The 22,688-nt window shown below is 44.3% G+C and overlaps 2 protein-coding genes across 7 annotated transcripts; one reads left to right on the top strand and one right to left on the bottom strand.

Moving 5' to 3' along the window:
- Positions 1 to 782: 782 nt before the first annotated feature.
- Positions 783 to 13,870, bottom strand: PBLD (phenazine biosynthesis like protein domain containing). The gene is made up of 9 exons (XM_036385438.2): positions 13,602 to 13,870; positions 11,468 to 11,567; positions 9,738 to 9,836; positions 9,109 to 9,218; positions 8,933 to 8,962; positions 8,316 to 8,404; positions 7,084 to 7,256; positions 6,212 to 6,274; positions 783 to 1,392 (listed from the first exon to the last, which is right to left on the bottom strand). The coding sequence occupies exons 1-9, from the start codon at positions 13,683 to 13,685 to the stop codon at positions 1,280 to 1,282; spliced, it is 861 nt and encodes a 286-aa protein (XP_036241331.1). The 5' UTR covers positions 13,686 to 13,870; the 3' UTR covers positions 783 to 1,279.
- Positions 13,871 to 14,463: 593 nt separating this feature from the next.
- On the top strand, positions 14,464 to 20,447 carry HNRNPH3 (heterogeneous nuclear ribonucleoprotein H3). 6 transcript variants are annotated; one of them, XM_036385436.2, is made up of 10 exons: positions 14,464 to 14,631; positions 15,599 to 15,734; positions 16,265 to 16,403; positions 16,946 to 17,088; positions 17,538 to 17,624; positions 17,945 to 18,060; positions 19,267 to 19,402; positions 19,608 to 19,688; positions 19,773 to 19,859; positions 20,144 to 20,447. In XM_036385436.2, the coding sequence occupies exons 2-10, from the start codon at positions 15,617 to 15,619 to the stop codon at positions 20,218 to 20,220; spliced, it is 984 nt and encodes a 327-aa protein (XP_036241329.1). In that variant the 5' UTR covers positions 14,464 to 14,631; positions 15,599 to 15,616; the 3' UTR covers positions 20,221 to 20,447. The 6 variants fall into 6 exon arrangements, with proteins under 6 accessions (XP_036241329.1, XP_036241326.1, XP_036241327.1 ...); XM_036385433.2 differs by having other exon boundaries at positions 14,465 to 14,657; positions 16,946 to 17,133; XM_036385434.2 differs by having other exon boundaries at positions 14,465 to 14,613; positions 16,946 to 17,133.
- The last annotated feature ends 2,241 nt before the right edge of the window (positions 20,448 to 22,688 follow it).

Consider the following 22,688-nt stretch of genomic DNA (forward strand, 5'->3'; position numbering starts at 1 on the left):
ACCTGATCACAAGTCCATGTGTATAAATCATCCTGCAGCTCCACCAACTCCAGCAAGACTGAATGCAGGAGAAGAACGTGCATTTCCATTTGGAGACTGCTTTTGCTTGCCACCTAGCCCTGAGATGAGCAGTGCATTTAAATCTCATTATTGCTATGTTCTTTGTAGCTTCAAGAGATAGAATTTTCTATTTAAACTAAGATTCTCACACTGTTACTTGTCCAGCTGCTTGGACTTAAGTAAGATGTAACTAGCAAGTTCTGATAAAATTCAAAATAAAAGGAAAAATGGGAACTTGGCACAACTAAGTTCCTGATGATTTATAACAGGATGACATCCAACTGTTCCCACATTATCAGAGTGTCTTCTGAATTCAAAACACATCACCCTGAAATATTGCAAAGAACTAAAGCAAAGCTTAAGACAGAGGTGACTTGAAAGAGAAAACAGTTTTAGCTAGAGTCATTGAAAGTTCCATATTCCTAATAATTCCAGTGAAAGACCACATCATGGTGACAAAATCTGAAGCAGTACACTTCATGAAGATTACAGAAGAAACTTTCAGTTTAGGAGAAAATCTTCAGGTTTTGAAAAATAATTGACCTTACTGTAACCAATAAAGTTTCCCCTCAGATTTTAATCAGCTTTAGGTGCATCACAAGGTCAATCTGTTAAATCTACTAAACCTTTAATTAAAGTATTGACTAAGCAGCAGTGCTATGATCAAAGGCAATACCATTTGACTTCAAAAAATACTGTTCATAAAAGAGAACCACAAGGCATGTTTCTAAACCATTTATATTTTTTCATATTTTAATTCAAGTAAGTCAGTGAACATGGCTGCCATTTTAATATATAGCCAAGAAAATATACTCTTTTTAAAAAATTAATTCAGATTTCATGAAAAATTATCTACATGGGAAAAGTTTGATTATCAAACAGATGCTTACAGTTTAATCCAAGAAGCAGTAAGGGATTTCGACACAGAATTTGGAAATAAAGAGAAGAATCATTTAAAGGCAGAAAAACAAGATAGCTGTACTCAAACATTTTCATTGGTCAGTTCACATAGGAAGTGGCAAGATGGAAGTGAAGAATACCAAGGATCTTGAAGACCAGAAGTGAGTACTTTCAAGCAATTTTTAAAAATGGCCAATGAGTAATAAAAGATTTTGAGAACAGCAGTAATTGACTGCCTAGAGCTAAGATAAAATCAGCATAATCAGAGTAACAAAGATTAGTGATTAGTGAGAGCAGAGGGAGACTGGTGGCAGTTCTTTCACAAAGTCAGGTTTCCTTTTAACACCACAGCCGTTTGCCCTGCAATGTCCACTCTGCCGTCACCGCGCACAGAAATCTTCAGCTCTCCTCCACGGCGGGAGCACTGAAACGCTAAAGAGAAACAAGAACCCAGAGTTAAAAAACTCCTGTGTGTCACAAATGCTTTAGAAATCCATGAAAACTCAGGGAAAGGAGGCTTCTGGCTCAGAAAGCAAGCACACCAGGGCAAACAGTGCAGCAGGGACAGCCTGGATGAACTGCCTTCATGGATGAAGGTCAGCTGAGGCGGTGTATTTCCAACCAGACCTTGCCTATTGAGCCTGACAGCCTTACTGCTACTAAAACTGCTACTTCACACAAGCAGTGAGGGGCAGTTGGCTTTGTTGTAGCAAATTTAGTTTCTTCCATGTAGCTAAGAAGTTTTGAATTCTCCCTTCATGGGATACAGTTTTTGGAGGGAAGAAGGAAGAACACCAAGCGTTATCTGCATGAGAAGGAATTGCCATTTCACTGGCACTGCACACCAAAAGCTGACACTGCATTCAAAGATGTGCCTGCCTAAAGGGTAATAAGCTCACAAAGGCAATGAGAAAAGTCTACAAAGAAACATAGACAGCTTCAGCTGTCAGAAACTGACACCAAATTCTTATACAGGATGCAACAGATATTGATTTCTAGAATCTTGAAGATATCATTTAATACAACTGGGTAAACCTGAAGTAGACACAGCCTTCTGCTTGCAATTGCTTAGAGAATTCAGCTTCTGTCTGGACTGCTGAGCCATACACAGGTGGGATGATGTTCACCTAGCATGTGGAGTCTCTAACTCGTTTCAGCAGTCTCATTTTAGTTGCATGACTTGAAAAGGGTCTGGTTCAGATGGCATTTAGGAAAGTTTTAAGCAGTGTTGCTTTTGTGAAAGGCTCTAAATGGATGAAGAGGCAATCATGTTCAGTCTCCTCACTCAATGAACTTCCAACTGCTCCAGAAGTTGTCCAAAGCTAAGGGGCATGTTTTTCCTCCCAAACCCACAATTTATAAATTGGGTAGAGATTGTATTCAGATCCCAAAAGAGCACAGGCTCTCTGATGCCATACATGCTGTATGCTTTGAAACTATTTCTCAGGCACTGCTGCTAAGAAAGCTCTTCTTTGATCAGGAGATTAGATTCTCAGACAAAGCAAGCACTCTGAAAGAGTGGAAACAGGAGCTATTTAGAGATTGAGATTGATACTTTCTGTTCTTTTCCATTTATAGAACCATGAGTTGTTTTTAACTTGTCAGACCACCTATGAATGGAGTATTGCTTCAAGTAGTAACTGAAGTGAATATTTTAGACTCTTAAAAGACCCAGGTCAGCTAAAATTGATCAATTATTATTGCCAGGTGTGGAGGCAGGCTAAGGTCTTCCACAATAGCGGACTGAAATAAAATTTCAATTCTTCAAAGGTTGGTTTGGTTTTTTCTTCTTGAAATGTCCAAACTCTTAGCTCTTTCACGTCAGGATTGCTGAGATTATTTTGATATTGGTCCATTTTATTTTATTTTTATTTTTTGGAAGAAACTTCTGAAGTACAAGAAAAACAAAAAATAACACACAAAAGAAATTTTTAGACAAGCTTATACAAAAATAATACTTGATTTATTCCTTCTCTCACACAAAAGCACTGGTATTTCATGCCATGTCCTAGAGTAAACAGGCCTGCATGGAACATTTCAGTACCCAGAGCATTTCATTTAACAGCAGTGCCTCTGGAGGCTTCAGGCATCTCTGAAGTGCACTCACCTTTCAGATCATAAAGCTGTTGCACACCCATTCCACACCTGTGTTTACCAGGAGTACTTCACACTATACATAGATTTTATACATATCTGCCATGAAAACAAGTATGTACAAGTGTACAAACACTATCTACCAGCTGACCTCACAGTGCCCTGGGCTCCTCTGTGGTTAACCTGACACACAGGAAAGTTTGGGAGCAGCCACAAGGCCGGTGATACCACAGTATCACATCCCCTGCACTCACACAGCAGCTGGGGGCCTTGTACAAACACTATCCTCTTGTTCTGGAGCTTCCTACCAGCCTAGATGGAGCTCAATGACCCCTGCTTAACCAATTAAAGAAATAATGGATTTTCTTCATAAGGTCATAGAATGACATCAGCACAAAATATTAGTGATTTCTTAAGTATTATTACACTCTTGTAGTAATACTTAAGAAATCACTAATATTTTGTTTGAATTTCTAAACCCCATAGAGGAATGCTGAAAGAAGCATTTGTTCCTTAACCCAAGCAAAGATCTCCAAGACTCTTTTTTATCCTAAGAAAAAAAGTGGGCAAATCTGGTGATTGATGGAGGGAAACACCTCTCCTTTGAAGAAATGTAACACTTGTGCATAAATCTGATGTTGTCAATCTATGTGTTGAGATTACTTGTAAAAGATTAAAACTGCAATGAAAACTCTTGACTTCATGAGAATTCAAATTAGCAAAAATTTAAATACAGGTAGATTCATTGTACCTTAACAAAGCAACTTCTTCTGTCTTTTTATGTGTTTTGTTGTTGGTGGTAATGTTGGTAATGTTGGTAAAGCCCCCTCAAAAAACAACCCTTAAATGCTATAAACCTGTTCTGTAACAGAAGGAATCAGAGAAGTTAAAGGCAGTGACAAACAGCAAATTTCCCCACAAATAAATACAGTTGTCCCAAGTAAACTGGTATAGCAAGATTCCCCTAGGTTAAACTGAGATAAAAACTGTCCTGGGTAAGGCCTTGACATCACAATAATTTGGGAAGTCCTCTCTAATTTGTTTGGTTGTATGGAATTCCTTATGCAGGTTTATAAATGTTACCCTAGAGATATGGCAGCAGTGTGAAGGGCTGGATACACAGACAGTTGTTCTACACTGCATTCACTAGCAACTGAGGAAGTCTATACATCTGAGAGATTATAACTTGTATACATTGCAGAGACTCCTCAAATGCAAGAAAGGCAAGGACTGGTACAAAACCCTGATTGTACAAACAGCTTAAATTCAAGGACATGGACCCAGCTTCAAGAAAAGGTCATTAAGTATTTCACCTTGTAAAAGTACTGGAAAATTCTCTTTGTAGTTAGTGGGAGTGGTTGTTGTTTGAGAATTTAGTCTAAAAAAAGTCAGAAGAGAACCCAAACACAGGAAATTAAGTCTGATGCTTCAGCAGAGCTGCAGCTGACCTCCTCCTAAAGGCCTCAATAGCCAGAGAGATCTGACAATAGATTTCATGTTCCACATTTTATATTACTTTATGTGTAATCTACTTGGGAGCTAACAGATGCTTCATTCTACGGAAGAAAATCTTCCTTTATTTTTGCAATAAAAAGTATCAGATATTGCAGAAGACACCACAGAGATTTCTAAAAAGTGCAAAGATGCTCTTATTTATTAATACTTTCTGATATGGAATGTCCTTGAATGCCAGCTATCTTTTCCAAATAATCTCATTAGTAGTAGAATCTGCCCAATACTACCTGATACCTCTCAGACAGGCACATGACCCCTGTAAGGAAAAGTTATTTCTCATAAACATACATCAAATTAACTTGTCCTATTTAAAACAGTTCTGTATGATTTCTAACACAGAAGAAGTTTGAGGACATATATGCATGAAATATGAATGAAAAAGAAAACCCAAACAACACAAACCTATCTTGTGGACAGATAGGACTTTCTTGTGCTGAACACATTAGAGAAGGTGATTACAGTATCAATTGCCCTGGCTGCTTGAGCTGGTTTCTCTAAAAGCAGAACAGGGACAGTACATACAAAATACATGAAAATGCAAAACGGGTAGAAAGTGTCAATTGTAAGTACAGACAGCATTCCAGCCTGTTTGAGTGCTTAAAGAAACAGTGTCTATAGATGCTATGGGGAGTTTCAGTCCCACATTAACATCCAAAAATGTCAAAATCTTCTGAGAAACAGCCAGTCCATAGGGACACATTACCAAAGACAGTTTTTCATCTTCAGAAAACATGCTGAGATTCCTCCCCACCTCCCCCCAGCATTACTTAAACTATCACAGATATTGAGTGGTGTAAATGCAAATACAAGATCTTTGGGACAGAACATGACATCTTTCCTTTGATCCATGATGGAGAAGGTCCAGTTCATGGTGGAGCCTTTAAAGACTTACCATCCTCAAGAAACTCCATTCTGAGATTGATTTGACCCAATACAGAAAGGCTTACATTCAGGCTAGCTGTTTGTTTGGAAAAGTGTTTACTTTTATGGACAAAGAACTTCATTAGATCAAGTATCCAACCTCTGCTCTAAACTAAACGTGGCCAAAGGTTTGTGTGCAGAATTGTTCCCTGTCCCTTCTTGGGGAACCAGGTAGGGGATGAGAGTATTTTGTGTTGCTTCTCTTGTTCCTCTGTTCTCTGGCAAAGCAGCAGAAACAGGAGAAGCAAGGAGTCACCCAACACTCCTCACACAGCTTTGGCACATGTTAACAGCTTCTCTTGGTTTCTTTCCACCATGTTCTAAGGTTTCTTGCTTAGTAACAAAGATGTGACCTAATAAGCATATCTCATTGATTGAACCAAACACACAAACCAAACACATCCCAAGCTTCAGGGATGATGAAAGGTCGTGAGAACTAAAATCCCAAAGCCAAGATCAAAAACTGACAGCAGAGACTTATGATCCAGAAACCAACACTTCAAAGCCCTGGGCATGATGTGTCATGGTGGTGGATAGGAAAGAAAGCAATTTCTAAAAGATTACCTCACACACAAAATATTACTTAATATTCTATTCATCTTGAGGAAATGGATAGGGAGTTATTGCTACTTTTTGCATTGCAGTAGTAATACAACCTTTTCTTTTCTAGTGAGTAGATTTACACAAATGGACAGCTTTGCAATAAAACAGTTTCTCTTACCAAGCATTTCTTTCTTCCCCAGCTGCTCTGACCAGTAGCTGCTTAAAACAGCATGAGCAGATCCTTAAAAGAAATTGGGAAACAAAGTACAGAATTAAATTATAATCACTACTTTACAGAGTAAGCATAGCCAAAATGTAAATATCATAAACCAAGTGCCATGTGTGTTTAGGGCAAAAAAAACCTAAGTTCTGTCTGCTGTGCAGACTCATAACTCCCATTTATGGTAAAGCAGTATTACTGGCACATCCTCTAGCTTCAAAGCAAGTCTTGCTAGGTGAGGGCATCATCATCAGCTACAATTCTCAGCTGACTAATGATGAAATGGTACCTAAGCAAAGAACACCACCCTGCAGCAATCCAAGACACTGAGTGCAATGCCAGAGAACAGGCAGGAACACGCCCTGCTGCCCTAACATGCAGCCAGCTGAGCTCCCACAGGCCTGACAGCAGCAGCAGGGTCATGAACCAGGGAAGATCTCAGCTGAAATGCACTGCAAAAGAACCCAAACAAAAATCCAAAGCACCACAAAAAAGAACACCAACAGAAGAGGATATAAATTTCCCCTGCAACACTCATCCAGTAATGAACTAGACTCTCACTTTTATCTAATTGTAATACTTGAGGGAAAAGATCTGAAAAACACACAAGAATATCTGGCCTGATGACAGTAAGAAGCTGATTTGATTTCTTCTGAATGAGTTTGCCTCAGCCATAAAAGTTTCTAGTTTAATGACCACTCCTGCTATCCATATACACCAGTAATTTATAAGAAACTCCAAAGTACAAAAACAGATTGATGAATCTGAATAAGAACCTTTTAATTCAACTGAAACAAAAAGTATGAGCTGCTTATCATACAAACACATACCTGTAACAGGGTCTTCCAGAACTCCAACCCAAGGTGCAAAATATCTGGAGTAAAAATCATGGCCTTTTCCACTGGAATTTCCCTTAACAGTGAGTATGAGTCCTTTCAATTTTCCTGTCTTTTCAGCTGACAAAAAGTGTTGTGCATTCACTTTCAAGTTTTCCAACACAGACCTTGAATATAATTTTGAAAATTTAATAGCCCATAATTCATTTTACATGAATATAAGTACTGAAAAGAAAAAAATAAAGCTACAGAATCACCTTCTCTACAATTCAAACCAGCCCTAAAATATTAGAGGAGACTAGATCCCTAGCATTGTCCTCACAATGGTATTTGACAGAAAAATCACCTGGAACCTCATGCACTCTGAATGAGCAGAGAAAAAACGTCAAGCCATGCATCAAGCCATCCTATTTATCTCTGAAAACAGAGCATCCTGAAATATTAGCCACCAAAAAAAAAAAAATTCACCTTGTATCAACATTTTAATCATTGAAAGAATCATTGCCTCACTATGGAATGTACCAAGTGCTCCACCTCCTTTCAGAGCAGGCAAATAACACACATCATTCTAAAGCAGTCTGTAACTGCCTGATACCTCCCTACAGAACAGTCTGAAAGAGTGAAATTATAAGAACTCAGCTGAGAATATTTGTTTTCCCCCGGTACCCCAGACTTTAACCATTAGTCAGGCCAAACTTCAGGTTTGTAATAAGAGTAATTTGGCCTGATTAAAGAAGTTATGCTTCAGCAGTATTTACCTAAATCATACTTGAATTAACAATGAAATTCAGATGAGATTAGCAAATGCTTTGGAATAATTTGAATTGGAATTTTCTCTCTAAAGCTACTCATGGTGCTGTTAAGCACGTGTAAGCAGATTACAGACCCAGGCAAGTAAGACTCCCTGGCATTCTGCCAACGTGCCCTGAGCTGAAGCAGGACTCCCAACTTCCCAGCAGGTCCCTGGATCATCCTTAGATTCAGATGGATGGGAAAAATACACCATCATTAAAACTGCTTCCTTCTCTTGAAGAGAGATTTCAGAATGATCTTCCTCAGCTTTGCAGCTTCAATAAGCTCACGTTAAAAGATCAAATAACCACTTTACACAGAAATTTAAATCAGAGGTTTCTAATCTCCACCTGATTTAAAACAAGATAAAAGAGCCTGGTATGTAAGGAATAAAGAGGCCAGCTCCATGTCTGCATTCTTGTTAAAGCAATTACCTGTCATAAGTGTCACTGAGGCGGACCAGGAGCTTCTTTGTGTCGGGAGAATAGCGGATGTCTTGGACAATCATGTCACCAACAGCTGCCTGGTGGGAAATGCAGAGACAGGAAAAACCATCATCACGTGAACATAAAATATTATTCCCTTAGCATTTCTGTAGAGCACCTTCCCTGCTAGAAGAGGGCTTATGCAAGCTCCTCCATGCTACCCTCAAGCACGTGCAAGCAAGAAAAGCAAATGCACCAAGGGTTTGAATGGATATGGGGGAGTTACAAGCCCCATGTATGTCAGTTTGGGAAGAAATCCAGGACCTAGAGGAGGGCAAGGACACAGACTGCCCTCTTAAGCACACAAAAGGCTGAAAATGCCATTGAAATAAATATTGACACTTTGGTCAATGGAAATGGGAGACACAGGTTCAGCTGCAGCACTTTGGAGAATTCCACTCCCTGACCCACTGACTCATTACTGAGAGCTTTGAAGTTTGGTGTTTCCAGTTCAGGAGTACATTGAGCAGTGCCTTGTCACCATTTTTTAGCCATTTTAATACATAAAAAATAAGCAAAGCTATTATAAATGTTTTTCTAAAACAACTGATGGATTCTTCCTTTACCTTTATTAATTCTTCTACTTCCTTAAGTTCCTGAAGAAAAAAAAAAACACACACACTGTAAAAAATGCAATTTATATGTATGTATCTATGCAACTACAAACAGACACATATACTGAGATACACATACAAACACACGCTTTCCTTGAAAGCCTATAGTGAATAAAATTTTGACTAACCTGGGGGTAGGCTGTGTAAAGTGGCAAGTCCAGGACAATATGATCTTTCACTTGTCTGGCCTTTAATTCTCCACTCAGTGTCACAAACGTGAGAACTGAGTTTGTATTTTCTAGAGAGAGAACATTGCAACATTATCAAACATTGGAATTTTAATCCAAATTATCATAGCCCTGGAAGTAGCTCAGTATATTCAGAAAAAGTTAGTTATGCAGCTCAAATATAGAGCAACACTGTATTCTGGGCAAAATTCCCAACTAACTCAATCAATCTGCTGAGGCTAATAAACACAGCAATTGTCAGGGAATCATTCCTGCATTTGCCTAGAATGAATGGGAATGCCCTTTTAACAGAAAGAGCAATATTCCCTATTCATCAAATCCTGCTCTACCTCTCCCAGATGACATTTGCATATTTAGCACTTTTCCTACACCAGAGTAATAGCAGGGCATGGGAATCAGAGGGCAGGCATCAGACTACAGCCTTGTAACTACAGGCAATACCCAGGGTATCTCCAGTTGTGTTCTACAGATGTTCTGAATGTCTAATTGCCTTGGTCTTAAAAAACAAAGATGTTAACTAGAAGTAAATGTTCTAAAAAGCTATAATAACACATAAGTTGTAAACCTACTTTGTACATGAAATAACACAGCAGCTGATGCAAGAGTAGCATGACCACAGAGAGGAACTTCACTGGCTGGGGTGAACCATCTGAGCCCAAAGCAGGAACCTTGGAAAAATAAAGTTTAATAAGTGGAAGAAGTCTATATCTTAATTTTACCTCAATATATATATAGAGTGATGATGTTTCAGTTAATCAAAATGCATGTTACAATCAGTTTTGGTCCTAACCACACTTCTAGGCACCCATTTGACACTGATTTTTCAGAATAGCTATCCCTTTTGAATCAGGTCAACAACCTCTGCATGCTGCACAGCTTTTCCTTTGTCCTGAACAGGTCTCATTTAGAAGACAAAGCCTCCATGTCCGTGTGTATTATGAAATCCTCCAGAGGCAGTCATGATCTGTATCACCTGCAGGCCAGGTTACTGATCAGAGGCCATAGATGGTTTTGTTGGTATAACACTGCCTGTACTGGAGTTAGCTCACTTATGAATTATTTTGCTTAAACCACCAGTTAAGTCTGGTAAAAGCCCCTAATGTCTACTAACCCTTCATTTCACTAGAAATCATATTTCTATTTGCTGTTTAAAGAATTTGTAACACACACGTATGATACTTGGTTTCCTGTAACTTTTGCATGTGCACAAGTGAATAATTACCATACAAACACAACAAGAAGTGAAAAAGAAAATGAATTTTTTTTAATCCAAACCAGTCTTGTCACTGCTTCTCTGGAAAGTTTAATACATCAAAGTCAGTCCCCTGTAATAAACACAAAGAGAAGCCAAACAAACCCAGTGGTGGAAGGTGATGTCCCCAGCAGTGAAGTGCTGTGGGGGCCAGCCCAGCCCAGCCCAGCTGGGAGCCTGCTGCTGTGCCTGGGAGCAGGACATGGAGGGTTCATGCACGTGCCTGAGGGGAGGCAAACGTGACCCAGAACGGCTGCCTGGACACTCCAGACACACAGGACTGACAGGACATGGGGCACTGCCAGGAAGTCACATGTCCCTAAAGTAATAGAGTTGACTGGTTTGGTTTTTTCTTTAATTAACATTAAATTAATACTGATGGTGAAGGCCTGCAGAAACACATGCTGTGTCCAGCAGCCCTCCCTACACCGATTCATGTTCCAGAAGCAGATGATAAATGACATTCTGATGCTCCTGGCTCACTCCCACCAGCCCTCAGCACACACAGTCTCAGTGACCAAATGCTTTGAAAGACCTGTGCACCCTGGGCAGCTGTGTGGATCTGTCTGAGGCCACAAACAGCCCATTAGTGCCAAAAGCACTATAATGACAAAGAAGCTGCCATTTTGTATGCTGGTAGAGATGGGTGACTGAAAATAAGCATGTTAAACATATTGGCAAAATGCTAACATGAAAAATGAAAAGTACTGTAACTTCCTGCTCCAAGCAATTAGTCTGACCCTAAAGTAAATTCCAATTATTAACAGTAGCAAGCAATTGTAGTTACTATTATCCTTAACATTTTTAGTTACAGAGACTGTACAAAATCCTACTCCCTGAACAATCCATCAAACAACAAAGCTGACAAACATGACTCCTTAACCTGGAATCTAAGTCCAGACTAGGGGATGAGCCTTGGCTCAGGCCACCACACAACTGCCAAGTGAGCAGATTCAGCAAACTGATTCAGCTGAAAATTAATCCACAGAGTGAGTCTGAATGAATTCTGCATTTGTCTGATGTTTTCTTGTAAGCAGAACCACTAACTTTTGGTAAAGTCATCTCCAGGTTTCAGTTTTCTGATGAAAGCTGTTTCTGAAAGGTTCATTTCTGCTGCAATTTTTTGGTGCAAATCTTCATCCAGGTCCTAGGGATGACACAACAAATCCAGTCAAGCAAAGGCCAAAAAATGCAGAATCAAACTTTCTGTCAAATACAGACAGTTAATTTTCTATTATAATAAAACATGGATTCAGTTTTAATTCACAATAATCTCCGAGAGTAAAAACAACCTTAAGTGGGACAATCCACTCCCTTGGTAGGAGTTGAGAAGAGACAAATTGGAAGAAAAAGAAAAAAAGAAGAAGCAGCTGGAGCTCACAAAGTGCCTGTGATTTAAGCCAGTGGACATTGATCCCAAGATACCCAAGCCCAGGGGTTGTAGAACATTCTCCTTGGCCCATGTTCCACTGCTCTTTCCCCACGGTTATGCTGACTGGCCAGGTTTGAGAATCTAACCTTTAAAATACTGAAACTCAAGTGAAACAAAGTACTGAAGGGACCTGGTCAGGTTCAGCCTCTGAGATAAAAATGTGCCCTTTAAACTTGAATTACTTCCTTCAATAACTAACTCTTTTCAGCCAAAATCCCATACTGCAGCTACAAACCAGGAACTGATTAGTCCACTAGAGCTGCTCTTGCAGACTGAATTCTGTACAGTTAAACAACATTCTCACATTCTACAGCACAGTTACATTCCCTTTATCCCAGGAAGAGTTCAGCACAGTTACATTCCCTTTATCTCAGGAAGAGTTCTGTCAGTTACTGCAAAGATCCTAGACCAGGGCAAAGACCAGTAAAAATGTTATTAGAATAACTTCTTTTTTAATGACATGGAACTTCATTGAAACACTGCCATCCTGTGGCACCTCTGGAACACAGAGAGGACTGGTTTTGCTATTGCATTTCTCCTGATTTTTTCTGTAAAGCATCTGCTGAGACTCTGGAGGGAGCAGAGAACACTTGTTTTGCATGGCTGCATCACCACTTCCTTCAACCTTAGAATAAAATGCTGAATTAGGATCTCAGCTTTAGCTTCACACTAAAGCCTTTACTTCCAGGAACTGGAGAAAAATTTAAACATCTGCATCCCAAAGTCATGCAAGTAAGGTAGCTTCATGATATCTTGATGTAACAAAGTAAAATTAATATAAAAAAATGAAATTAGAACCTCATAATTTTAATACAGAGATAATTTTGAGAGTATTTAGATTTTATGGGGCAAAAAATATGTCTGAAGAGAGATGTTCCCAGTCACACCTTTGGCTGACCTGGTAAGTAGGCAATGCTAGATAAGATTTAGACAGCCTTAGGAACTCTAGAAAGGATTCATGTTGGCATTACGAGCTGTTGCCACTGGCTACCCTACATAGATTTTCAGATTTACAATTTTTATCAGGAGTTACTACCCAAACAATACAAGGCCTGTAAGTTTCGGATCCATCTTAATAATTGTTGTTGTTAGAAACTGGTACCAATTAGCACCAACTGTGCACAACACCCTGATGAGGGGGATAACTACTGTCAACTGCACCAAAACTATCATGCAACACTGAAGCAATAAAAACTGGTTGTTTAAACTTGGATAAAGCTGAACCCAACGCGCTAATGGTGAAAGAGTCACATCGAGGTCTGTACCCCCTCTTTTTCTTTCCAGAGAAAGAGTAAAAATTAAAGAAAAATAGGGAGAAAACCCAGACCAAAATCAAACCCCACAGTTTAATCCTTCTACTGAGCACTGATTTCATTTTACAGCGTTACTTTTCAGAGTTCACTCTGAATCCTTCTTAATTCTCAGAACTTTTAGTCTGAATTATTCTTGAAGAAATTAAGCCATTTCTCTTAACTCAAAATAAATCCAGTTTGTTCCTTAAAAAAATATTTTTAACAGCCCACAAAAACTTCAAACGTTGTCTTGTATGACATCGTTTTGATGAAAAAAAAAAAAGCAACTCCTTTGCTAATTTGTCTGTATTCTTGTGCTACAGCAAACAAGTCTGGAAAACAGAAGTTTCGAGTAAAGAAAGCAAAGTCTAATGCAGTGCTGAGTGCTCAGGCCAAGTACAGAACGGCAAATGTCATTGCAGTACCTCAAAAAACAGTTGGGGTTTTTTTAACTTACATTTTCAAGCAGACAAACTGCCGCAGGATTTCCAGAAAACGGCCGGTTTGTAAATGCATCAACCGTAAAAATTGGAATCTGCATTGTCGTGTGCACCTGTTTAGCCGCAGGCTGCGCTCTGCCAGGTGCTCTCTAACCTGTTTTACCCAGACCAGCACAGCTCCCAGTTAAAGCTCTCCTGACGGCAGGCGGAGCCAGCGGCCTCATCCCGTCACTTCCTAGCGCCGACACGGATTGAGACTCCGTCCTACACCCCTGGCGCTCCGCACTGAGTTATTATTCTTTTTTTAAATTAAACCACATATTTTAACCTCCCTTGCAGCCCCTGAACGCCTCAGCGCGCCCTTTCCCCACAGCGCCCGGCCCGGTGTGTCCCGCACTGCCCGGCTCGGCAGCTCTGCTGAGGAGATCTGGGCAGCAGCCATGGCGTGCGCCCACAGCGAGCAGCCTTCCTCATCCTCACTGCCTCCCAAAGCTGCGCCGAGGGAGAGGGACAGGCAGAGCGAGACACAAGCTCCAGAGCACGGCCGCATGGCCGCTCCAGAGCATGGCCGCAGCCGCCGCCATCAGTGCGGGCACGAGGCGAGGGCGGCGCCGTGAGGGGATGCCCGGGCACGCGCGCGCCCCGTCCCCGCTCCTGGCCGCGCGCGCTCCCGCTTGGCGCCAAAACGAGCGGCGGTGGCCGCGTGACCGAGGGAGGAGCGTGCACGCGCCCGGGCGGCCCCTCAGTAGAGGAGGCGGCGAAAGGCAAAGGCGGAACGCCCCCTCCCCTACCCCGCATGCGCACGCGCTCCCTTCCACCACCCCCCGCTCTCCCCCCGCGAGTGGCGCGTGCGCGGGAGCCGCCCAGGCGGGTGTGAGGCGGCGCGCGGCGCGGGTATCGCGATAGTCGCGCGGCCCGGACGCTCCGCTGCCCGTGGGCGCTGCGCAGCTGTGGACTCGCCGGAAGGCTCGGCAGAGAGCGAGAGGCGCGTCCTGCCCGGCGCGAGCGGCTGCCAGGGCACGGCCAGGGGTGCGCGAAAGGCTCGCGGTGAGCGGAGAGGGCGAGCGGGCCGGGTGAGCGGCGGCGGGGCCTGCCCGGGGGGCTCGGCGGGCGGAGGGTCCCGCCGGCGGGGGCTCGGGCCCCGGCCGTGGCCGGGTCGGGCCCGGCGCGCGCCCGTGGGCGGGGGAGGGGGAGGCGGTGCGGAGCCTCGTTCCCGATCGCGGTCGCCATTTTGAGCGGTGGAGCCGAGGGCGGCGGCGGCAGCGGTCCGGGAGAGCGACGGGCGGGGGCTTCTGCGGCGGTGAGGGGGCACGGGCCGGGCGGGCAGCGCAGCGCAGCACCGCACCTCCGAGGCTAGAGGTGGGCAGCGGGACGCGGCGGGAGCGGGCCAGGCGAGTGGCGGGCGCCCCGGGGAGGCGCGGTAAATGGCGGCGGGGAGCGGGCGGGGGTCAGGGCCGCGGTGTCGGGAGGACGGCGGGAGGCGGGATCGCGACGGCTCCGCGCCTGCCGAGGCGGCGATGGCGGCTCCCTTTGTGGGACGGCGGCGGTGCCCCCCCCGCACGCGCCCCAGGCACGCACACGCCCCCGCCGCCCCCGGCTGAGGGCAGACAAAGAAAGGCCTTGTGCCTCCAGCCCCTTCCTCAACTGTTGCGCTTCAAGGGAAAAAAACAGCCCAAAAAACCACAGCGCACGAAGCTTTATGGAGCGGATGTGCAGCGTGCTCGGAGTAAATGCCGAGCTTTATGTGCCGTGCTGCCCACGTGTGCCCGCCGGCCGCGCGGTGATCCCAGCACAGCAGCCCCGGGGGCGGGGGTCAGTCCCCGCCGTGGCGGGCTGAGATCCCGCTGGCGTGTGCTTGGATACCCGGTTTCAAATCCGGAACAGAAATAAAGCTCATGATCCATCATGTTTTCAAAATAAAATCTTAACAGTTTTCTTTTTAAGGGCGGGACTTAAGCACGGGCGGAAACTCAGGGGGTTTTTATTTCTGTTTTGTTGGATTTTTTTTTTTTAGGGTTTAAATAAATAAAAGATGGACTGGAGTGGAAAACACAATGGGCCCAATGATACAACCAATGACGGAACAGTGGTACGACTCCGAGGCCTCCCATTTGGTTGCAGTAAAGAAGAGATTGTTCAGTTTTTCCAAGGTACCTCCAGTATAGTCGAAGTGTTGTGGGTTTCTTTAGAGTTTTTTGTATGTTATACACAGCGTTTTGGACATGTTTAATAGCTTTTAATGGGGTGGATGGGGAGGGATTGTGTTGAATCAGTTTATCTTAATTAAGATTTATGCCCTGTAAACGAAGCACAGATAACCGTAGATATAGTAGAACACAAAATGTACCTGATTTTGTCGAGGTGGGAAACATACCTTGCACAGGGGGGTAACCTGAATGTTAGCATTTGGATCAGTTAAATTGCTTGATTGGTAGCTATATTTTCTTCGTGTAATTTAGGTGGTTGCATTTTTGTATAGTCTAAACAGAAAAGTACGGCTAAATCCATAAATGTTTAATGCAAAAATCATGGGCTTGTGTTGTTGGGTGATGGGGGAAACAAGGTGGTTTTCTTTTTCGTTGTTGTTGTTTAGATATGCTTTAAGTATTTGCTACAGATGGGAATGTTTCAGCCTTTAACACTGTTCCCCTTGACGGGGTTATTTGTCCTTGGGTTAAAGGGTTGGAAATCGTGCCAAATGGGATAACATTGACGCTGGACTACCAGGGGAGAAGCACAGGGGAGGCCTTCGTGCAGTTTGCTTCAAAGGAGATAGCAGAAAATGCTCTGGGGAAACACAAGGAAAGAATAGGGCACAGGTGGGGATGGAGAGTTTGGGATGGTGTTAAATCTTTCTTTTTTGGGGGTTGTGGGTCAGTAATGCTTTTGGGGGGTTGGGGACCATTGGGGAATTGGCTGTTTTTAAGAATTTTTATAACTGATCCTAAGTTAACTGGGGAATTACAGTAGATTTGGGGGGTGGGGGAGACAGTATTGCACCGGGTAGTTTGCTAAACTCAGAAAACTGTTTCAATCATGCTCGTGTAGGGTAATTTGTGATAAATGCTGCTATAGCCATTGTTTTTTCAACAGTATGTTTCTCATACTGGAAAGACATGTTTTAAGCTTAATTTGTACAGCTAGAATTTTCACATAGTAATTTTTGCCACTCTAAAGTGGGTTTTTTTAAATGCACTTAAGATTCTTACAGTTTTGAGGAGGAACTTAAGTTCTGTGGTATTTCTAGTCACTGCTATTGGCTTGTACCTTTGGCTCTAGAAAACGTAGTATGGCCTTTTGTAAAATTCAGACTGCTTCTGCCTGTGTTCTTACTGGTGCCTTGAAAATCCTCTCTTACTAGATACATTGAAATCTTCAAAAGTAGTAAGAGCGAAATCAGAGGATTCTCTGACATGCCAAGAAGAATGATGGGACAACAGCGACCTGGACCATATGATAGACCATTAGGAGGAAGAGGGGGTTATTATGGAGCTGGGCGTGGAAGTATGTATGACAGAATGCGTCGAGGAGGTGGTGGATATGACGGTGGTATGTTCATCTAATGAACACAGGTTCTCTTGGCAGTTTCATGTTTCTGACATGCTTGTCAAGAAATAAGAAATGGCACTAGCTGTAATGCCCGTTAGGTTGGATGTATTTATCTGAAAAAAAACTTGTATCAAATCACGTGGCTGAGTATTTAAGATGAATGTTAATAATAAGGGAGCTATTTTCATTAGAATCAGATCTTTCCATTTGCATGTTTCAGTCTGTGTTACATAAAAAGAAATGTACTTTTGCACCATGTTCAGAAATCCAGGTTTGATAGTGTGCAGGGGCTGTTTGCAAAGTGCTGGCTGCCCAGAGACTGCAGAATTGAGTGTTGTGTGTGCATTGCTGTGTGAACTGTGAGCAGTGGTGTAATGGCTCCTCTCCTTCTCTCCACTGCACAGGATATGGTGGCTTTGATGATTATGGTGGCTATAATAACTATGGCTACGGAAACGACGGCTATGACGACAGGATGAGGGATGGGAGAGGTAAACGAAATTCATAGTTTGTCTGAAAAGGTTTCCCTGTTACTTGAGTTGCAAGACACAGTATTTCCAAGACAGAGATAACAGTTTCATTCTGCTGTTTGGTAAAGAAGGCTGTTAAAAAGGGGAGGGGATTGGGGAGTCAAAGGTAAATAGATTGCTTAGCAGGGCTTCTGGATAAGGTTTGGGCTGAAACATGGGAAGTGTAAACACCGTGCATTCACTGGTATATTTAAGTGCTTTCAGAAAAAGAGTAGTGATGACTTTTGGCTTTTCATGATCTTAGAGGTGTGTGGGTTTTTTTGGTTTGGGTTTTCCAATAGGCATGGGAGGCCATGGCTATGGAGCTGGAGATGCAGGGTCGGGGTTCCATGGTGGAGGTCATTTTGTTCACATGAGAGGGCTGCCTTTCCGAGCCACGGAAAACGATATTGCTAACGTAAGTACCACGGGGGAAAGGGCTTCTCATGCCAGCAGCGTGCACGTCCCTGGCTGTCCCAGCCAAACTGGGGGAGCCTTCTCAAACCAGTCACTGCTACATCTGCACAAAGTTAACCAGCTTTTATAGAGCTACTGTCTGAGGTGGGATTAGCGGAGAAGTCAGCAAAGCTATATTTAACATTAATCCCTGCACTCTCTGCTCCTTCGTTTCCATAAAAGATGGATTGCAGAGACAACACTTGCTGTAATCAGTATCCTCATTTTAAGGTCTTTAGGATTTTTTTAAGCTTATCTGATTTGTCAGAATGACAGAAGGTGTGAAACTTAAATTGCTTACTTTGCATATTTGTTTGTTAGCCTCTCTGAGACTTTATTTCAGGAGAGGCAGGGTGGGCAGGCTGTGTTGGCTTGGAGAGGACTCTATCCCTCTTTAAAGACACTGGGGTGGCAGGTAGAGGTGCATCTGCAGGATCTTGGGAATGCATTCTTGAGTCAGTGCAGATGTGGTGTTGTTGGGGAAAAGGTTTTCTTGGGATACAAGGCCTGGTTTAAACATAGCACATCTTTGGAGAGAGGCTGTCTTGCCAGTGGCACCTATGTATTACATATGCAGAGCTCCATTCTTCAACTTTTGCTTGTTTGCTTTTGTGGGTGGGTTGGTTTACTTAAATGGAGGTGTATTTTCTTGTGACAGTTTGATTGTTCCATTTAGGGTAAAGACTCTGTGACAGCGAGGGCCAAAAGTCAGGCTTAGATCTGGGCAGTGAGGAAGAGCAATGCTATTGACAGGCAACTTCTCTTGAATTCCATGAATGCATGCTTGCTTTGAGAAATCTGGAAGAGCAGAGCCAAATGGAAACCAACTGATGGTTTTCTTGCCCAGGATGCCATCACATTTAACTGTGCTGCTCAGAGCAGAGTGTGTGGGCAGGAGTTGTTTGTATCTGCATTCAAAGGAAGCTCCTCAGGCTCTGTAGCTGCAGCTCTCCAGGCTGTGTAGTAACAATGGGTTGTAAACATAGGTTGACCTGATGCTGAATGTCCCAGAACCACTAAGTACTACTTGAGAAGTGAGTAGTTACATCTGTGTGGTAGGATGACATTGAATTAAAGCAGTGCACCACTAACCATGCAAATGGAAAAAAAGTACCTGGCTTGAATTCTGCATTAACGTGATTGGTTTTTTAATTTGTTTTTTCCCTAGTTTTTCTCACCATTGAACCCTATAAGAGTTCACATTGACATTGGAGCAGATGGAAGAGCTACAGGAGAGGCAGATGTGGAGTTTGTAACACACGAGGATGCAGTAGCTGCCATGTCCAAGGATAAGAATCACATGCGTGAGTGTCGTGTTCCCTGGCGCTGCTCGGCCAGGCTCCAGCAGGGCTGGGAGCAGCACATCCATCCTGAGGTTTTCCCAGTTTCCCATATTGCAAGCTCGCTTGTTTGTGGGCTGCTGCCTGTGAGGGGGGTGAGGGTTTCCTTTGTACCTGTGCTTCTGGTCTGGAAAACAAAATACAAACTGAGGCTTTTTTGCTTCTTCAGAGCATCGGTATATTGAGCTGTTCCTGAATTCCACTGCTGGAGGTGGCTCTGGAATGGGAGGCTATGGCAGAGATGGAATGGGTACGCATCAGTTGCACATTCAGCCGGTGCTGTGCCGAGTCTGATGAGTTCCAGGCTTGTAACGTTGCTCTTGTGGCTTTGCAGATCAAGGGTACGGCTCTGTTGGTAGAATGGGGATGGGCAGCAATTACAGCGGTGGATACGGAACCCCTGACGGCCTGGGTGGATACAGTGAGTACAAGTTCTCTGCCAGCTGGCCTGGGATGTGTGTGAATGACTGTGGAGGGGGACAGGGCTGCTGGGCTTTGGGCTGGGAGAAGGGAAAGAGGGGCAGTGGTTTTCTGGAGCTCAGTCTCTGGGGCCTTTGCACGTTGTGCTGCAGACACTGGTTAAGAGCAGTAGTGCTGGAGCGTTGTTGGTGTAGTTGTCACATTCACCAGTTCTGTGTCACCCATCCCACTTTCTCTTCCTTTGAGGTATGTATGTATGTGTGACCTTGTGTCAATTGTTTGCAGGTCGTGGCAGTGGAAATAGTGGAGGATACTATGGGCAAGGCAGTATGGGTGGAGGAGGATGGCGTGGGATGTATTGAAGGATAGCCTTGCTTCTGCAGAACATCTTGGAAGAAACAGTCTCTGGTCTACTAGACTTTCTTACAAAATTTAATTTCTTTTGTATTTTAAGAACTTTATAATGACTGAAGGAATGTGTTTTCACAATATTATTTGGTAAGCAACAGATTGTGATGGGAAAATCTGTTTTCTGTAGGTTTTATTTGTTGCATACTCTGACTTTAAATAAATTTTTATATTCAAACCACTGATGTTGATACTTTTTATACTAGTTACTCCTAAGGATGTATTACATACTCCAGGCTACAGTCGGTTTAAAATGTTGTACTATGGTTCCATAAAGGTGGTTGTACTGTAACTCCTATGAACACTGATTCAGTTCTATGTACTCTTGGTCTAGTGAACAAATTGAAACATTCACTTGTTTAAGGGGAGAAGGGTAGATGAATAGGTTAGTTTCTTTGGTAATTCCTTTCCTAAACCCTTTTGGTAAGTTGTATGTAGTAACTCAGCACAGCAGAACGCTGTGCAGGCTCAGTCACTGTTCCAGCTTCCTCCTGCTGCCAGCGCCCCCTGGAAATGCACAGCTGTGAAGGAGCAGCACCCCCTTTGTGCCTGCACAGCAGCCAGAGCCACGTTGGTTTCCACCTTGCTGGAGTGTTCAGAGCCTGCATTTCACACCTTGCCCTGCCAGCCTAACAAACACAGCACAGCTTGTAGCTAACACCACAGTAGGTCAAATACTGGTTCATTCGATGCTTCTTACTTCTGATCTTTTTCACAAACATGCTTTTAGGAAGAGTGGGGGATTTGGAAGCACGTTACTTCTTTCTTGAATTTATTGTATTTAAGCACGGTTCAGCATTTTTTTCACTGCAGGGAGCTGATTTGTCTGTATTAGTTCAAAGTTTGCAAAGCCGTTCTACATAGGAGCTCATTGGAAGCCAAGATCTCTAAAATACCTGTAGGCCCAATACCTGTTCAGTAACACACAACCCAAACACGGTGATAAAACTTTTTGTGCATTTGTGACATGTAAGATATGTAAGAAACTTATTGTTTGAAGACACTTAACATACCTGATGTGTAATGGAAAAAGGTATTTATTCTTCTGAGCCAGTGTGATCTCCCAAATTAACTGCTTTGTCCTCAATGCCTCCCTTAAAATGTCAAATGTGATCTCTTGGGTATTGCAAGTCTGTCACCTGTTTTGCTAGTACTGTGTTATATCTGTAATAAATGTCTTCTTGTGGGAGAGAGGAGAATGGAGTTTATTTCACCAGAGACGGTGTCTGGGTGTCAGAGGGAGTGGAAGAGCTGCAAAGGGTAACTGGCACAGGAACCTTCCAGCACTGGAGCAGCGGTGGCTAGGAAGGGGAGGGGAAATGAGTCCTTAACCGCTTGAACCATTGTAGCTCTGCAGAATTAGGGGGCTCTTGGTCTCTTGCCAGGGAAGCAGAGGTGTTTCCCAAGTGGCAGTAGGAGCACCAGAGTTAATTCAATTGCAGAAGTACCTTAGAGAGAGGTGGAGGAAAGGTGCACTCGCAGGAGCCCGTTAGCGTGGGCACAGCCAAGAGCGAAATCCCGCGGCGCTGCAGCGCCTCCTCCCCTGGGAACAGCTGGGGCACCATCTTGGGAGGAGGAGGAGCTGACACCTGCCCGGCCTGGGCTGTGATTAGGGCAGGGTGAGCTCACTGCAGCCCGGAGCTGACACTGCCGGCTGGGCTGTGCTTTGGGCAGGGTGAGCTCACTGCAGCCCCGGGAGCTGACACCTGCCCGGCCTGGCCTTTGCAGAGCGGCCTGGGCTGTGCTTTGGGCAGGGTGAGCTCACTGCAGCCCGGCCTGGGCTGTGCTTTGGGCAGGGTGAGCTCACTGCAGCCCCGGGAGCTGACACCTGCCCGGCCTGGCCTTTGCAGAAGGGCTGGGCTGTGCTTTGGGCAGGGTGAGCTCACTGCAGCCCGGCCTGGGCTGTGCTTAGGGCAGGGTGAGCTCACTGCAGCCCCGGGAGCTGACACTGCCCGGCTGGGCTGTGCTTTGGGCAGGGTGAGCTCACTGCAGCCCCGGGAGCTGACACTGCCCGGCCTGGGCTGTGCTTTGGGCAGGGTGAGCTCACTGCAGCCCCGGGAGCTGACACTGCCCGGCTGGGCTGTGCTTTGGGCAGGGTGAGCTCACTGCAGCCCCGGGAGCTGACACTGCCCGGCTGGGCTGTGCTTTGGGCAGGGTGAGCTCACTGCAGCCCCGGGAGCTGACACTGCCCGGCTGGGCTGTGCTTTGGGCAGGGTGAGCTCACTGCAGCCCCGGGCAGCACAACTGCACCGTGCGGGACACGAGTCCCGTGTGCCCGTCCTGTCCCTGCCCCGCAACGAGAGCAGCGCTCAGCGCCGACCCTCGGCTCCCAGCAGCAGCAGCAGCGGAACGGCAGAGGAGCCGCTCCCGGAGCCTGAGCAGAGCTGTGGCCGCTCCCAGGGGCCGGAGCGTTGCAGTCCCG

Source organism: Molothrus ater, chromosome 8 (genome assembly GCF_012460135.2).
Source record: "Molothrus ater isolate BHLD 08-10-18 breed brown headed cowbird chromosome 8, BPBGC_Mater_1.1, whole genome shotgun sequence".
Lineage (NCBI taxonomy): Eukaryota > Metazoa > Chordata > Aves > Passeriformes > Icteridae > Molothrus > Molothrus ater.

Coding starts and splice junctions, on each gene's coding strand:
- PBLD (XM_036385438.2), bottom strand. CDS start 13,685: ATGCAGATTCCAATTTTTACGGTTGATGCATTTACAAACCGGCCGTTT. Junction 9,837..11,467: donor TGGAGATGACTTTACCAAAA/GTTAGTGGTTCT, acceptor TATTTTTCCAAG/GTTCCTGCTTTGGGCTCAGA. Junction 7,257..8,315: donor CTCAGTGACACTTATGACAG/GTAATTGCTTTA, acceptor ATTATATTCAAG/GTCTGTGTTGGAAAACTTGA.
- HNRNPH3 (XM_036385433.2), top strand. CDS start 15,617: ATGGACTGGAGTGGAAAACACAATGGGCCCAATGATACAACCAATGAC. Junction 17,625..17,944: donor CAGGATGAGGGATGGGAGAG/GTAAACGAAATT, acceptor GTTTTCCAATAG/GCATGGGAGGCCATGGCTAT. Junction 18,061..19,266: donor CGGAAAACGATATTGCTAAC/GTAAGTACCACG, acceptor TTTTTTCCCTAG/TTTTTCTCACCATTGAACCC.